We start from the raw sequence: 18475 nt of genomic DNA, 5'->3' as shown, positions 1-18475 counted from the left end.
GTGAGAAATGGTAAATTCTACCTGTGCCAACCAACACGACTCAATATGACAATCTTGCAAGAGACTCAAAGCTTCGTAAGGTTAGATGCTTTTTTATTAGAAATTCATTCAAGGATTTCCTTGTATTGCTAAATCTTTTGACCAATTTGAATAGAAAAGGGATCAAGTTTACGTGGGATGACGCTTGTGAAGCAATCTTCTAAAGCTTAAAAAGAAGTTGGCGAGTGCTCATATGTTAGTTAATCCTTCTAGGCATTTTGGGTATAACCTCTACTCGAACACATCTATCCAACGACTGAGTGTTATGTTGATGTAGCATATCTAGATGGTGTTGGTGCATTTAGGCCTAGTTTGGTCCTATTAGATCAAGGTTTGTATTTTTGATGTTTGAGCAAAATGTTTATTGATTGGATATGTTAAGGTTGATCGAATACTTGACAGTTGACAGTCAAAATTAGCTGAGGTCGATTGGACATTTAGAAAAGGAGAAGTCCAACGGAGAGTTGGCAATAGAGAAATCCAATTGGGAGCTGTTGGCAGTGAAGGAAACCTAGGCAAGTCAAGGAGGACTTGATGTATATTGTTGAAAATACATGCAAGTCAAGGAAGACTGAATACTAAATGATGAAATTCAAAAGGAGTGAACTTTAAGCAAGCAAAAGTTTTGACAAGTAAAGGTCAACCAAATACTAGGCAATAGATGAAGTTATGGAGAAATGGTCTTTAGACATTAGAAATTCAAGCAAGTCAAGGTCAACTAGTTACTATGTAAAGGTTGAGGTCCTAGATACTAGGTCTCTAGGTATTGAAAGTCCAAGTAAGTCTACGTCAATTTGTATTAGGTAAAAAAGGAAGTCTTAGAAATATGGGTTCTCTTGGCACAATACGTACTCAACCTTAGAATGGCCAGAATCAAAGTATTAGTTGACTAATTGAAGTATCTTAGTCGACTAATAAATCCAAAATCACAAAGTTTATGGTTTGGTCAAACTTATGGTCTAGTTCAGTAGACTAAAGTAAAATTCAATCAACTAATGAGGGAATCGGTTGGGTAGTCGACTCAAACTAGGAAGCAGTCAAATAGAAAGTTTAGGCGAGTAGTCGACTGCACAGTTGACTAGTACATCACAAGTCGATTGATAAGGAAAAGCTCAATTAACTGATGTCAACATAGGAATCGAGAAAAGAGTCGTTGGAGTATTGATATAATCATTGTGGAGGTAGACACTTGACTAATGGGGGCAAACTAGTTACTGATCGGCAAATTCAAAAATGTTGTCATTTCCAACAACCGCCTTATAAAAACAAGCTCTAAAGGAGGTTTTGACACTAATGCTGGGAGAGCTTGTTCAAGTTTTTGGAGAACAAAAAATAATCAAAGCAAACAACATGCAAATAAGCAGCAAAACCCTACTTGTTTATTTAGAATAGCAAAATGAGTTTTAAAAGAAACTAAATATTGAGGGGTTATATAATTGATATTCTTTTCATGCTATACACGTGTGCGATCATTTATGTATGTGCCGATCGGCACAACACAATATTTTATACCATGTTACCATTACATTTTAAAATAGCATATTATTTGGCACTTACAATATAAAGACTCCAAGTTAAAATTTCAAACTGTCCATGCAAGCTTCAAGTAAATAGAGCTTATACACACAAACATTGCAATGATAAAATAATAAAAGGACATTGCAAGATTACATACCTTTGAACCGATCTTCAATTTCTGTTTTGGATTTATCCCATACTCATTAGGAACAACACCATCAGCTAGCAACTGAAAAGATAAGTGATCATAAACAACCCATAAATTTTAGCATTTGTAAATACATTCAAGTAGAACATTAAAGCTGAAAATAAGTTAACCTCCTCATACAGATATAGCACACCAATTGTCAACATTGAGACAAATTTATTGGAAGATCAAAAGATAAGAGGCTAAACTCTACAAAAAACACTAAATTGATAAATTAGAACTAAATAGATTAAATCTATTTGCCTATTGAATCATCAAGTTGGATAAAGTATAATAGGTTAAATCTATAGACCAAAATGCTAAAATTACTATACAGATTGAATAGGATTTTAGAGGAGTCAATATCATGTTTAAACTTGTTCAATACAACATTTATTGAATTTGAACCAGCTAGAAACATGATTATGCTTTTAAGCTAACAATATCTATCTCTAACATGATATATCCTTCCCAACAAAATTCCAAGAAATCTTTCATATGTTCTCGCATATAATCTAGTCAGAGAGTGAGACTGCAAATTTTTCTTCTACCCAAACCATATAAGATAGAATACATGCTTCTAACCTATCTATTACATATCACAATTTTATCACGTTTAATTTTTAGATCTTAAATTAAATTTTTTTTAAAATTTTAGGTGACAAAATATGTTGAACCAATCAAACAAATTAGATTTTGGGCATCAAGTTAAAGTCTAATTGGATTTGAAATGAACCCATTGAGTAGGCATGGTGCTTAGGGTCACGTGGGTCTGAACCAGAGTTATTTGTATTTGTTTTGCTTAGTTTAGGATTGAACAATGTAGCGATAACTTAGTTTAGTTGTGTAAGACAAATTATGAAATTTTTTGAGAAGTTGAGGTTTATATATTTCTCCCCTCGCTCACCACCTCCTCTCTTCTCAATCATTCCTCTTCTCCTCTCTCATGCTCTTCGTTGTTGCCCTCACCTAAGCCAAAGGAGCCACCTCTACCATTGACTATCTCCTTCCTCTGGCTAGTCAAGGAGGACCTAAGACTAGGCAAGTGAAAGTCTCATAGGTTATCTTCTTGGCAAGTAGAAGCCCGGGTAAGTCAAGGGTGATTGACATTGGATAGAAGATGAAGTCCCAGAGGCTAGGCCTCTTAGCAAGGGGAAATCTTAGTAGGTCGAGGTTGACCGATACTAAGAAAACGAAGAAGTCTAAGAGACAACGTCTCTTAGCATTGGAAGTCTTTAAGGCAACGCTTCTTAGCGAAACAAAAGTCCTAAAGGTATGGTCTCTTGGCAAGGGAAGTCTAAATGAGACAAAAAATCTATGAGTGGCTTCTACTTTGTGTTTTAGATAGGCTTGACTTAGGCGAGAATTCAACCTTATAGTTGGTCGAAGTTGATGATCTATTCGACTTAGGGTCAAATTTAATCGATTGAAGGTTGAGTCAACTAGGTCGATTCAAGCTTGATTGCAAACGAACAAAATATTTTTGTTCACGGATCAGTCAATTGATTGAGGCAATATCAATCGAGTAATGAGCAGAACAGTCAACTAATGAGCAGGAGTAGTTGACTGAAGAAATAACAAGAATCTAGGAAGAGAGTTATTTGATACAGCAAGAATCCAAGAAGAGATTGGTCTGACAAGATTGGCTACAACTGTCTGGTGACTCAGATACTATAGCAGTTCAACTAAAGCAGTTAGTCGGCTAAGATAAGTTAATAGTCAACTGATCGTGCAAAAAGATAGCAGATAACCATTGAGAACAAAAAGGCTATAGTAAGGCCTACAAGGGGAGTTGTTGGTATCGTTCTTGAGCGATTGAATATGAATGGAACCAAATAATTGCAAGTAAAAGCAAACCAAAGAACAACTCTATCTTAGAGCTTGTAATTATTTCTTATGATGTAATTGTTATATCTCATCTTGTATCTTCTTGTCCACCTTTTAAAGTTCAAATTGTAAGAAGTTTCTTCACCTTTGGAAGGCATCCAAGAAGAAAGTATACAAGGATTCCGGAAGTGACTCATCAAGTCAAAAGCCGTGGAGTAGGAACCGGAGTTTTGAACTACATAAAAGGCTATGTGTTTGTTTTGTTTCGTGTTTGTGTTTATTTTGATATTTCGCTGCGTTTTACCACATTTATAGACACAAACAAGTGAAACAAAGCAATCGGCTATTCACCCCCTTAGCCTCATGAACTATCTAGCAAGCACCTCACCTTGATTTCAAATCTTCTACGAACCTTAAAGGCGAGCACAAAACTTTGGCTTTGTTAATCCAAGTTAAATTGGATCTCACTATTATTGACATACACATTAGCCAATGCTCATTGTTAGGTTATCATTTTATATCTACCTAGATACAACCTAGTGATATGTATACCATCATTTTCTTGTTAAGTTATTTAACTTCCCACTGATGGGATCAAGTAGACTTGGTCAAGCCAAATTGGCATACTAGCCCTACTCAAAAATATTTACCAAATAGAAGAATATTTTCTGACAAGTTTTAATAACACTCTAAGCAATATAAACTAATCAATTTTTCAACAAAAGTTTTTTCCCAAAATTTTTTACAAACATTATTTTCCAATAAATAAATGGAGTCAGTATTTTCCAATAATCTAATTTTAGTTCCCAATTCTCAATTTTTAGTTAGTTTGTCTAGGTCAATTTCTAATTTAATATGCAATTCGACAAAGTGACCCACTCTTATAGCTACTGAAATAGTGATCCGGAGCTTTTTCCAGTTCCATTTCTAGTTTAGTGTTAATAACTATGTCACAACACTAAGTTCATTAACTACAAGCTCTAGGTAAGCTCGTAGATCAGCAATTGATTTGCAGTACTGATATGTTATGTGTTACCTGAGCAACTTTGAAGAGTTCAGGCAGACCATCAAGATTTAGATGAGTGTTATGTAGGAGGTCATATCTGTAATGTGGTTTGCAGGTCAGAAAGGAATTGCTTATAAACATATATTGCAGCAATCAGTAGGTGATGAACATTAGAAAAAAAGAATTTACAATTATAATAAAGCGAAAAAAGGAATCCACTCTATCACTAGGAAAAAAATAGAATAATGAAACTGCCATATCAAGCCTAAACATCTATCAAAGTGATGCATTTTAAACAATGTTCAAGAATCAGATCCTAAATGTGAACTTCTTGAGTTCAAGATACCTATTGTCTTGAACCTTTGTTGTACAATTAAGTAAAACCAAAATGTCTACTAGAATATGTTGTTTAATAACTTTCAGCAGAAAAAGGACAATATTTACATGTAAAGCCAAAACTTGAAAAAACCAAATGTTTCATCAGCTCATATATGTGCTTTCTGTTTTTCTTTGAAGGATTGATTTTAACTAGCCAGACAACATGATTTGATTTGTCCAATTTGATTAATTGCTCATGTCCTTCTTATGAGATCTCTCTTTTTCCGACCTTTCAATTTTGAACTAGCATGGAAATTTTTGAGTTTTTAAATTCCTCTTGTTTGTTAATGAAGGCTGATCAAAGCCTGCCCAAATTGATTAAAAATAGAATGAATGAAAGATATGTACAAAACAGAACTTCTACATACAAGATTTATTTATCATTAGATAGGAGGAACCATTGCAGTTTATTTATACACCTATTGTGGAGTGGAAATTTTCAATAAAGTGGTGGCACTGCACCAAGGTAAATCACATGACTCACAGTCAGAATTGTGTCCCTCTCAAGAGAAATTCTGAAACTAATTTGTATTATTCCTTGCATGATTTCCTAGTACTTGTTGTACTCTTTCGCCTAAAGGCATCAACATGTAATTTATAACAATCACTTAGTGCAACTTTTCTTCTAACTATAGCATGTATCTCCTATACGAAGACAACAGACTAGACACTGATCGATACAATTGATGACATATAGTAGTATATGCTCTATCGATTTGAATAGGGGGTCATAAGATTTGAAATCTCTGGTTGTATCAAAGTTTTGATCTTTACTCAAAATGAGACGGTTTCATTACCGTGTCAGCATGACTTCCAGAGTTAATTCAATTAAACAATCAATTCAATTGATTACTTCCTAGTCAATTAATTCAATTAATTGGCTTAAACAATTAATTTAATTAGTCAATTATTTAAACTATCAATTAATTTACAGATTGAATTAATCAATTATCAACAAGTGATTTCTTAGTCAATTAATTTAATTAATCCGGTTAATAAATTATTTCAACCAACCAACTAATTGAATAAATCAATTGATCAATGATGAGTGCTAGACGTCTCACCTTGCTCATCTCTTTGTTGGATGTTTGATTGCTACTCCTCTATACACCTTCTAGTGAGACCCTCTTCCACTCTAAGGTTTTCAACAAGATCCCTGATACCACTCAACCCTACCTAAGCATTGTAGCCTCCCATTCATTGAGACTGCTTCTTTGATGTCACCTACCCTTCAACTATGCTTTAGATCTTCTCCATCCTCTCGATTTAAAGTTGTCTCTTCCTTATACCAATCATTGACTTCTGGAATTCGATTTCATAGGATGGGTATTGCTCACTACCAGACTAGATAATATGAATCTCAAATAGAATCATCCAGTAGCTATTGTATTGTGTCGGTGCTAGGTATCAACCTGCCTATTGGATGGTAAATGTCAATTGTACAGACGACACAACTTAAGATTTCAATCCATATCACATGTTCCTGATTCACATAATGTTTATTTAATTCAGTTTACACTTTTGAGTCAACAAGGTTATGAAAATGAATCCACAATGGTTAGTGGCATGTGAATGATTCTTAATTGTGACAAGTTTGCTGTTTGTGTTAGAAATCGTGAAAAATTGGTGTCATGAGAGAAGGATTCCTACATGAATTATAGGCTTTGTCTGTTACTCCTTGAGAACTATGGCTAGCATCACTCCTAGATCTTCCATTTTGTTTACAAGTTGAGTCAAAGAGTTTGGAGATTAGAGGTTTATTTTGCTGTTTGGGGTTATGGTTTTTGAAAGTTTAGGGAAGAAAGAAAAAATAATAATTCTCCTTAGACCATAAAGGACTGGATACAGGTACAAAGAGTAAAGGAATATCCATAAATCAGCAACTAAGGGTGTATAAAGTTAGTAATCTCCTCTACTAAATACTAGAATTAAGAAACTAGAAAATCTTGTGGAATATTCCAGTCAGGTAGAATGTTCCAAGTTTGATTACTAGCCTGATTATTTCCTACAATTCTGAAACTCTGCCTCTAATTGGTGCATAGATATCAATCATGCCCTACTTGCATATAAGAAATTCAAAATTAGATCTACTTAGTACTCTGATGAGAATATCAACTATTTGTTGTGCAGTAGGGATAAAAGATATGCAAATAGCTCCACAATCAAATTTAGTAAAGGAGGGGAGATTGTTATACACTTAAGTTGAAGATTTTGAGGTGTTACATTGTCGATCACTAACATGTAATTCAAATTATTTAGGGCTGAATAAAGATATTCAAGGCTTATTTTATACTATTTATATATAACTTTGGGTTCAAACTGGAGTTAATTTGGCCAATTGAGGTTTGTATTAAGTAAAAATTGAATTGGGTTTTCTTTAGGATCAAATTTGGTCCAGCGGTACAAGGATTGAGGATTGTCAGTTGACTAAAATCCTCTCCCCTCTCCCTATTTTACACCTCATTGCCTCCCTTCCCCTTTCCATTTGCATCCAAGCTCCTCACATCTGTCTATGCACCCATCTCCAACAACCTTCCCACCCTCTCCTTCTCTTCACGCGAGCTACACAAAAGCAACAAGAAACTTCCTAAAATTTTGAAACCTTCTTCTCTAATAACCATCTACACAAAAGCACACCTCTAGAACTGTCAAACCATCTACAAGTGTCATTGCAGCAGATTGAAACCTTCTTCTCTAATAACCACTCTACTCTCTTCTACACAAAAGCAACAAGAAACTTCCTAAAATTTTGAATTGATTGCTCCTATCACTTAAAATTTCACATCTTCTTGTTATATATTGTATATATTCCATTTAGTTTTCTAGTCGTAATCTAATTTTAAAATTTACAATTAATGAAGCTAAACCAAACCAACATATTCTTAATTTTTGAAGGTCCATTTAAGGTCTATTTTGAGTTTGGTTGGGCTCGTTAGGCCTTGTATTCTAGCTTAGGAGGGGGTCAAATTAGGCTCAATTTAGAATTTTATAAAGTCTTTTTCTCTCCTCTTATCTTTCTCATCCCATCAAAACCCTCACTCAACTCTTCTCTCCACATCTCTCTTGTGACACTTCCCCAAAAGGGGACCTTGGATGGGAAAGCGACTTTTGAGTCATGAGGTCCCCAAAGAGACTTCATTTATATGTGATGAGGACACAAGGTGCAAGATCGCTTGTGTAGAGTAACATTGAGGGCATGAAGTGCCGCTAGTACATGTTGACATAATGTAGAGCATCTATCATATAGAGTAGGATCGATCACTTGATATGCAATCTCTTTGTAGGGCATGTTTGATGGGGCTAAGGGGTAATGGTGTTGAGGGCAGGCTTGTAATGTAATCAGGATTACATTATAAGATAATTTATTTTGTTTGGTAATATTTTAAAGATGTAATGTAATGTAATCGTATTACAAAAAAAAGATTTATAGAATCCAGATTTGTAATCTCGATTACAAAGGAAATAGTACTGAATCTGATTACATTACGGATTCTATTTTTATCCTACCAAATCTACCCTTCCGCTCCTCACCGCCTCATTCCGCACGATTTCTCTCTTCCCCGCATCCCGCACGCCGCACACAACCTTCTCTTCATCGCTCGCGCGACCTGTCTCAGATTTCGCCGGAACGCCGCGACACAACCCTTCACTTCACCGCTCGCGCGACGGCACAACCCTTCTCTTCACCGCTCGCGCGACGGCACAACCCTTCTCTTCACCGCTCGCGCAACCTGCCTTAGATTTCACCAGCCGCAGCACAACCCTAAAACCCTAAGCGAGGCTGTCGGATTTCACCGACCTGCCAACAGAGGAGACAAGGTTTCGCCAGCCTGCCAACGGACGAGACAACCCTAAAACCCTTCTCTTCTTCTTTTTCCTCGTCGATAGCAGCCCTAGTTGCTGCTCTTCTTCTACGGCAACTGAAATCCCTTTGCTACATTTTACAGGGTGAGCTTCTCCTCCTTTTCCTCCTTTCCTTGCCGATCATATTAGCAAGGATTCTAGTGATCTTACATGCCTTTAAATTTGCATTACTGCTAATATTGGAAATCTCATGAAGATGGTTCTTTTCTTCTTGTTTGCAGCCATGACTCGGCTTAGTTTAAAGGCAAGTAATATAATGAGAAAAAGAAAACTAGTTGTCGTGCTAATGCATTGGTTGGAGATCTTGAATATAGTGAATTGGTTTTTTCAAATGTATTGTATTTTAGTGGAATGGTGGAATGGATCGAATTACTTGAAAAGGCGATATATGAATGACATTTTTGCTAGGAGAGAGATGATATATAATTTAGCATACGAGAGCGACACTACTTGCATAGCACAACTAAGAATGAATAGAAGTAGTTTTGTAAAGTTGTGTTGTATGCTAGAAAATGAAGGGGGTCTAAAAGGAACAAGATATATGGAGGTAGATGAACAAGTAGCAATATCACTACATTTGATAGCTCATCATGTCAAGAATAGAACTATACAATTTCGATTCAAAAGGTCTGGCGAAACAATTAGTAGGTAGTTTTCTCTATTTTTAAATGCTGTTATTCGTCTACAAAATGTGCTTTTCGAAAATCCAAAGCCGATTGCAGCAAACTCAACAGATTGGAGATGGAAATGGTTTAAGGTAATTTTTACATTTGTTTTTAAAGTTTTGATTTAAGATATCTATTTTTATTTTCTTTTGGTTGTCCTTTTTAGAATTGTTTGGGAGCTTTGGATGGGACACACATTAAGGTTAGAGTACCATCAGAGGATAGACCTAGATATCGGACAAGAAAAGGTGAAATTGCTACTAATGTGCTCGCTGCTTGTTCCCAAGATATGCAATTTACATATGTGTTGGCTGGATGGGAAGGTTCAGCAGCAGATAGTAGAGTACTACGGGATGCAATCACTAGGACTAACGGATTAAAAGTCCCACATGGTGTGCTAATCAATTTTTCAAACTATGCTAAATACCTTACTGTGTTTTGAGTTTGTGATCTATTTTAATTTAATACATTTATTCAATTTATAGGACACTATTACCTTGTCGATGCCGGTTACACAAACTGTGAAGGCTTTTTAGCACCATATAGGGGTCAAAGATATCATTTAAATGAATGGAGAGACGGGCGAGTACCTAGAAGTCCTCGAGAGTTTTTCAATATGAAGCATTCGGCTGCTAGAAATGTGATAGAGAGATGTTTTGGCTTACTTAAAATGCGTTGGGCAATCCTTAGAAGTCCAGCTTATTATCCGATCCGTACTCAAAATCGAATTATTTTGGCATGTTGCCTTCTTCAAAATTTTATAAGGAGAGAAATGTCTGGGGATCTTGCAGAAAGAAGGTTGGAGAGAAGATTGGATAGTCAACAAGATGAAGTTGATGAAATGTCTGAAAACTTGGTGGAGACCATTGAGACTTCGAGTGAATTTAGCAATTGGCGAGATAATTTGGCCAATGACATGTTTAATGAATGGAATAGATCTACATGAGATCAGTTTTGTAATTCTTATTGACTTATTACTTTTTGGTAAATGGACAAAGACCACTGTCTTTATTCTGTTTCTTTGTAATTTCCATGTGACATGTCTTGTGATTTTTAATTTTGTGTTTTAGCTTCTTGTAATTATGTTGAATTGCAATGCTTTTTGTTTGGATTGAAAAGTTTGTGGAATTTAATCTGCCAACCTTTGATAGATAGCTTGCTTGTTAATAGATATGTTAATCTGCCAAACTTTGTGAATTTTTCCTTTCAATTGCATTTCCAAATACAATATGTTAATAGATAGCTTGCTTGTTTTGGCAATTGCGACAATTACTTGTTATTGTCATCTTACAATCACATTCGGTTCAACTATTGAAAACATACCATCTTAAATTTTTGAATTGGGAAAATATGATTTCAAATGAGGGACTGATCACATGCGGCCTATCTATGTAAGTATGGGAAGTTTGACTTTTATTTCTGTAACTTATGCCATCTTTTGGAACTTTTGGCGTTTGTCTATTTCTCTTTTTTTGAGCTGTTAATCATTTGTGTTATAGGTGGACATGACTTCTAAACCTTCAGAAGAATCTTGCAACTCAAGAAGACCAGGAAAAAACAAACACCAATGGTCTAATAAAGAAGATGCTGCACTTATCGAAGCATTGATGCAATTAAACAATGCCGGAGGGCTTAGGAACAAGAATGAGAAAGGTTTTAGGCCAGGGCATGGACAAAAACTACAACAAATGCTTGATGTTAGCTTGCCTGGACATGGAATTAAGGCAAAACCACACATTGAATCAAGGTTAAGAACTTTCCAAAAGCTCCACAATGTTGTGCATGACATGTTGTATGGAGTTGGTAGTAGTGGTTTTGGTTGGGACTCAGAAAAAAAATGTGTTACAGCTGAAAACGATGTGTGGGTTGAATATCTTAAGGTAATTTAATTTATTATTAAATTTTGTTATTTTTTTCCTTTTGTTTAGTTGCTAATATAATTTTTTTTATTATAGACTCATCCAGATGCAGAACAGTTTAGATACAAGTCATTGCCTTACTATGAGGAGCTTTCTATCATCTTGGGTGGAGATCGTGCATCTGGGAAAGATGCTCAAGTTCCTGCTGATATTGTGGAAGAATTAGAGAAAGTTGCAAATGAAAATGATGATGAAAGTATAGGTGTTGATGGGGATTCTGCTCCATATGACCAAGATTTCATGTTTGGATCAAAGGAAGAGAGTTCTAAGCCAAAAAGGAGAAAGAGCGAGAGCATTAAAGATTTGTCTCAAGTTATTAGAGAGACGACAACTATTCTTGGAGAAGAACTTAACAAGGCAAGTAACCGATTGAGTAAAGCATTAGAATATGATAAAGGCGCTGAAAAAAGAATGAAAGTCAAAGAGATTTTTAACAAACTTACATGGCCTTAGCATGTTGTAGCGACATAAAGCGATAAGAAAAATTGGTTGTGACCGTGAGACTACAGATATTTTCTTCACTATACCAGATGATGAGAAAGAAGTTTGGGTGAAAACATTATTGAGTGGACAGATTTGAGGGGTACAACTTGTGGGTTTTGTGGACATTGCTTTGGACAATGTTTCAATGAAAGTTCTAGAACATGTTTTGCACGTGGTGAAAAAGATATCTTAGCAACAAATTTTTCACTTCCACGAGTAAAATCGTGTTGGTCCACATGTTGTGTGGGGATTCTCATTGATTTAAAATCATCTGTGGCAATACTTTATCATCCATAAGAGCCAACAAAATATGTTCTGGCTCGACAGATGCATGGCCCAGCCCTTTTGCTTTTTCTTGTGCAATATGTTCCATAAGATGGCATAAGTTACAGAAATAAAAGGCAAACTTCCCATACTTACATAGGCCGCATGTGATCAGTCTCTCATTTGAAATCATATTTTCCCAATTCAAAATTTTAAGATGGTATGTTTTCAATAGTTGAACCGAATGTGATTGTAAGATGACAATAACAAGTAATTGTCGCAATTGCCAAAACAAGCAAGCTATCTATTAACATATTGTATTTGGAAATGCAATTGAAAGGAAAATTTCACAAAGTTTGGCAGATTAACATATCTATTAACAAGCAAACTATCTATCAAAGGTTGGCAGATTAAATTCCACAAACTTTTCAATCCAAACAAAAAGCATTGCAATTCAACATAATTACAAGAAGCTAAAACACAAAATTAAAAATCACAAGACATGTCACATGGAAATTACAAAGAAACAGAATAAAGAAAGTGGTCTTTGTCCATTACCAAAAAAGTAATAAGTTAATAAGAATTACAAGACTGATCTCATGTAGATCTATTCCATTCATTAAACATGTCATTGGCCAAATTATCTCGCCAATTGCTAAATTCACTCGAAGTCTCAATGGTCTCCACCAAGTTTTCAGACATTTCATCAACTTCATCTTGTTGACTATCCAATCTTCTCTCCAACCTTCTTTCTGTATGATCCCCAGACATTTCTCTCCTTATAAAATTTTGAAGAAGGCAACATGCCAAAATAATTTGATTTTGAGTACGGATCGGATAATAAGCTAGACTTCTAAGGATTGCCCAACGCATTTTAAGTAAGCCAAAACATCTCTCTATCACATTTCTAGCAATCGAATGCTTCATATTGAAAAACTCTCGAGGACTTCTAGGTACTCGCCCGTCTCTCCATTCATTTAAATGATATCTTTGTGACTCCTATTTGTAGACCCGACCACGGTTCGGAACCGCCGGTTCGCCGGTTCGGAACCGCCGGTTCGCCGGTTTGGAACCGCCGGTTCGACGGTTCGTGGGAGGTCGACCCTTAACCTTAACCGCCCAAGACGGTTACGGTTCACGGTTCGGAACCGCCGGTTCACGGTTCGGCTCACGGTTCGCCACGGTTCGTGACGGTTCGAGATTATTATATTAAAAAAATTAAAATTTAAAATTTATTAAATTTAAAACTTAAAATTTATTGAAAAAAGGGCTTGCACTTATTAAGTTGCCTACGTATCCCCTTAGGGTATAGGGGAATCAAAGCCCACGTAGTTCTTTTACATTTTTACCCTTTTACATCACTCATTCACTCACTTCCATTTCCTCCCGTTCCTCCCGTCGTATTCGTTCCTTCCGTATCAAATTCTTCGGCTTCGTCTTCTGAAAGTTGCATTCCTTGGATTCTCTTCTCGGCTCTGGTCCAATCGTCGAGTAGTGCTTGGGCTTCCAATGAGTCGGGAGACATAGTTGATCGCCGTTCATCTAATATGTTGCCGCCGGCACTGAATGTCTGCTCCACAGCAACAGTTGACACTGGACATGCTAAAATTTCTTTGGCAATTACCGAGAGAACGGGAAAACTTGAAGCCTTCTGTGACCACCACTTCAAAATATCGAAATCTTCGCTGTCTGCTTCATTAAAATCAAAAGAAGTGGTAAAATAATTCTCAAGTTCCTGTGTGGAACTTGAGGATCCTCGTGGACGTTTCGTCCGTTCTTTTAATAAAAGTTGTGCTTTTGAAAGTTTTAAATTAACATTAGTAGTTTGTTGTTGTGTTTCAGAAATATTAGTTTGTGTTCCATATTTAACATAATATTGATTATAAATATCAGATAAATAATTTCTAATAATATATATAATATTAGCAGGATTAGGAGAAGAAGAATCTTTAACAGGAATTAAAGCGTCATAATATAAAGTAAGCATTTCTTGTAAAACTTCTAATTTAAATCTAGGATCTAAAGCAAATGCAACTAAATAAAGTTCAGGAATTAAATAAAAATATTTTTCCCATTTTGTTTTCATAGCTACTATACAAGAAGTTAAAGCTTCATTATTAATATGTTCATTTAAAATTAATACTATACTACAAAAATTCACTAAAACTAAATGAGCAGTAGGATAATAAACACCGGAAAGTTGTTCGGTTGCATCATTAAAAACTTTTAAAATTTCACAAATACTACTACAAATATTCCATTGTTGTGAAAATAAATATATATTAGTATTACTATTTTCTGCAAAAAATAAACATAATAAATCTTTATATTGAAATGAATCTTGTAATAATTGATATGTAGAATTCCAACGTGTTGGTACATCACGTGGAAATTTTTTAGGTCTCATTCCATTAGCTCTACAAAATCTACCCCATTGTTTCATCATAGATGGATGAGACCATAAATAAGAAATTGCTATTCTAATTGGTTTAATATAATTTTCTAAAAGCCTTAATCCATCTTGAACACATAAATTTAAAACATGGCAAACACAACGAATATGAAAAAATAAACCACCAATAACAGGTTGACAAATAAATTTTAATTCGTCTATAGAAGCGGTATTAGAACTAGCATTATCTAATGATATTGAAAATATTTTATGAGTTAATCCATATTCTTCTAAAATTAAACATAATAACTGTGCAATATTATGAGCAGAATGTGATTCATCAAAAACTCTATAAGCTATTAACCGTTTTTGGAGGATCCAAGAACTATCAATCCAATGGCAAGTCACACCCATATAGGAATGAGTTTGCCAATGATCGCTCCAAATATCGGCACATAAAGAAACTTTATTATTTAATTTACTAAATTCATCAATTAAATTCTTTTTTCCTTGTTTTACTAATTTTTTAATTGTACGGGTAAGAGTAGTCCTAGGAACACGTTTAGCACTAGGATTAAGGGATTCTTTACAAAAATCTTCAAAAGTACATTTAGATCCAAAACTAAAAGATAAATGTTCTACGGAAACAAATTTAGCTAATGATTCTCTTAATTTATTATCAGAATATAAAAATAAACCAGAATCAGTACTACTACCGGTAGAAAATCTAGATAATTGTGTTTGATTTAAGTCAAGTCCATATTCTGTCGGGTGCTTCGTTTCTACATGTCGTTTTAACGACCCATAGCCGCCGCCGGCTTGGAATTTGTAGGAAGCATTACAATGCTTGCATTTTGCACGCATTTCTCCCGACGGAAGAGTGACTTTCTCAAAATGTTTTGTAAAAATAGTAGATTTAAGAGGAGGATCCCGAACCTTAGAAGTAATTGCATCATTACTTCCTTGTGTTTCGGGCGTCGGAAGGTGTTGGGCGGCCTCGATCTCATCGTCGGTGGATTGGATGACGGGATCCTCGTGTGCTATTTCTTTCCCCCTCCGAGATCGATGTGAAGAACTTCCACCGCGGCGGCCTCCTTCCATTGTAGTCGTCGAAAGACGGAGTCGGAGCTCGGAAACGAATGAACACGAACTTACGAAATTGAGAATGAGAGTTAGAGAGTAGAGAAGTGTGTGAAAAATGATGAAATGAGCTCCCTATTTATAGAATTTGGATCATAACGGACACTAAATCATAGCCATTGATCAAAAAACGGTCAAATGATCTCATCCGTTGAAAAAAAAAATCAAAAAAAAAAACAAAAAGCCCCCAACGGCTCCAAACCGCCGGTTAACCGGCGGTTCAGAGCCGTTGGAACCGCCGGTTCCAACGGCTAAACCCAAAAAAAAAAAAAAATTCAAACGCTTGAACCGGCGGTTCAAACCGCCGGTTAACCGGCTGAACCGCCGGTTCAATGGACCTTGAACCTTAACCGGCCCGGCAGCCTGCCGGGCCGATTACGGTTCGGCCCGGCTAACCGGGTCAACGGGCCGGGTCCGGGTTTGACCCGGTCCGGTTCCGGGCCGGGTCCGGGCTGGACCCGGCCCGTGGTCGGGTCTACCTATTTGGTGCTAAAAAGCCTTCACAGTTTGTGTAACCGGCATTGACAAGGTAATAGTGTCCTATAAATTGAATAAATGTATTAAATTAAAATAGATCACAAACTCAAAACACAGTAAGATATTTAGCGTAGTTAAAAAAATTGATTAGCACACCATGTGGGACTTTTAATCCGTTAGTCCTAGTGATTGCATACCGTAGTACTCTACTATCTGCTGCTAAACCTTCCCATCCCGCCAACACATGTAAATTACATATCTTGGGAACAAGCAACGAGCACATTAGTAGCAATTTCACCTTTTCTTATCCGATATCTAGGTCTATCCTCTGATGGTACTCTAACCTTAATGTGTGTCCCATCCAAAGTTCCCAAACAATTCTAAAAAGGATAACTAAAAGAAAATAAAAATAGATATCTTAAATCAAAACTTTAAAAACAAATGTAAAAATTACCTTAAACCATTACCATCTCCAATCTGTTGAGTTTGCTGCAATCGGCTTTGGATTTTCAAAAAGCACATTTTGTAGACGAATAACACCATTTAAAAATAGAGAAAACTGCCTACTAATTGTTTTGCCAGACATTTTGAATCGAAATTGTATAGTTCTATTCTTGACATGATGAGCTATCAAATGTAGTGATATTGCTACTTGTTCATCTACCTCCATATATCTTGTTCCTTTTAGACCACCTTCATTTTCTAGCATACAACACAACTTTACAAAACTACTTCTATTCATTCTTAGTTGTGCTATGCTAGTAGTGTCACTCTCGTATGCTAAATTATATATCATCTCTCTCCTAGCAAAAATGTCATTCACATATCGCCTTTTCAAGTAATTCGATATATTCCACCATTCCACTAAAATACAATCCATTCCACCATTCCACTAAATTATATTACTTGCCTTTAAACTAAGCCGAGTCATGGCTGCAAACAAGAAGAAAAGAACCATCTTCATAAGATTTCCAATATTAGCAGCAATGCAAATTTAAAGGCATGTAAGATCACTAGAATCCTTGCTAATATGATCGGCAAGGAAAGGAGGAGGAAGCTCACCCTGTAAACTGTAGCAAAGGGATTTCAGTTGTCGTAGAAGAAGAGCAGCAACTAAGGCTGCTATCGACGAGGAAAAGAAGAAGAGAAGGGTTTTAGGGTTGTCTCGTCCGTTGGCAGGCCGGCGAAACCTTGTCTCCTCTGTTGGCAGGCCGGCGAAATCCGACAGCCTCGCTTAGGGTTTTAGGATTGTGCCGCGGTCGGTGAAATCTGAGACAGGACGCGCGAGCGGTGAAGAGAAGGGTTGTGCCGTCGCGCGAGCAGTGAAGAGAAGGGTTGTGTCGCGGCGTTCCAGCGAAATCTGAGACAGGTCGCGCGAGCGGTGAAGAGAAGGTTGTGTCGCAATGTGCGAGATGCGGGGAAGAGAGAAATCGTGTGGAATAAGGCGGTGAGGAGCGGAAGAGTAGATTTGGTAGGATAAAAATAGAATCCGTAATGTAATCAGATTCAGTACTATTTCCTTTGTAATCGAGATTACAAATCTGGGTTCTTTTTTTGTAATACGATTACATTACATTACATCTTTAAAATATTACCAAACAAAATAAATTATCTTGTAATGTAATCCTGATTATATTACAAGCCTGATTACCCCTTACCAAACATACCCTTATTGTTTCCTATGTTTTGAAATGTTGAGCGGATATCTCTCTAATTCCTTAGTAATTTTATCAAAAAAAAAATTTTCATATAGAGGAAACTCTGTCAATATTTTTGGTGGAGCCCCTTCTAATGCATGTGTACTAAGTCACAAGTCAGGGAATAGGACCCTAGAACATGACAATTTGATTGGTAACAGAGTAGTTTAATCCAAATATCAGTAGTTTTCTTTTTTATTTATAATTTTATTATGATTTTTAGCATATTTTTATAGGTAGGTCTTGTGCGGCACAAGGGGTGTTGGACTCCAAGAATGGCTTAAGAGAATAGAGGTTATGTGGCACATCTTAGCTTAGTCATCACAAATTTGATTAGCTAGTTTACAAGACTAGATTTGGTTAGGTGACACCAATTTAGCATATTTTGTTTTCCTCTAAACTCCAGTCACCATTGGAGCAAATAAAGGATTGTCTGATCAAGGATCCATACCTCCCATCTATTATTGGCAAGGGGCAATAGAACCCTAAACAAGGGTTCTCTTGTCATATATACGGAGTCCTGAGATTTCAGGGAAGGATAAACATGTCAGAATTTCTTGCAGTTAAGGAATAGTTATTGGAAGAAACTCTATGAATCCCAATTTGTAGTTCGTCTGGA

At 36.1% G+C, this 18475-nt stretch overlaps 1 protein-coding gene across 1 annotated transcript in view; it reads right to left on the bottom strand.

Moving 5' to 3' along the window:
• Positions 1-18475, bottom strand: part of LOC141820381 (inositol hexakisphosphate and diphosphoinositol-pentakisphosphate kinase VIP2-like) — a 68105-nt gene that overhangs the window by 15111 nt on the left and 34519 nt on the right. Inside the window, exons 24-25 of the mRNA XM_074707685.1 lie at positions 4608-4674; positions 1715-1786 (exon numbers count right to left, since the gene is read on the bottom strand). Of these exons, the coding sequence (XP_074563786.1) occupies positions 1715-1786; positions 4608-4674 (139 nt within the window). The remainder of the gene's footprint in view (positions 1-1714; positions 1787-4607; positions 4675-18475) is intronic.

Source organism: Curcuma longa, unplaced genomic scaffold (assembly GCF_044706935.1).
Source record: "Curcuma longa cultivar G26 ecotype Majalengka, Jawa Barat unplaced genomic scaffold, ITB_CL_G26_1.1 utg3290_np1212_1714210_RagTag, whole genome shotgun sequence".
NCBI lineage: Eukaryota > Viridiplantae > Streptophyta > Magnoliopsida > Zingiberales > Zingiberaceae > Curcuma > Curcuma longa.
The sequence above is the reverse complement of the archived record's forward strand: the minus strand, read 5'-3'. Positions and strand labels throughout refer to the sequence as shown.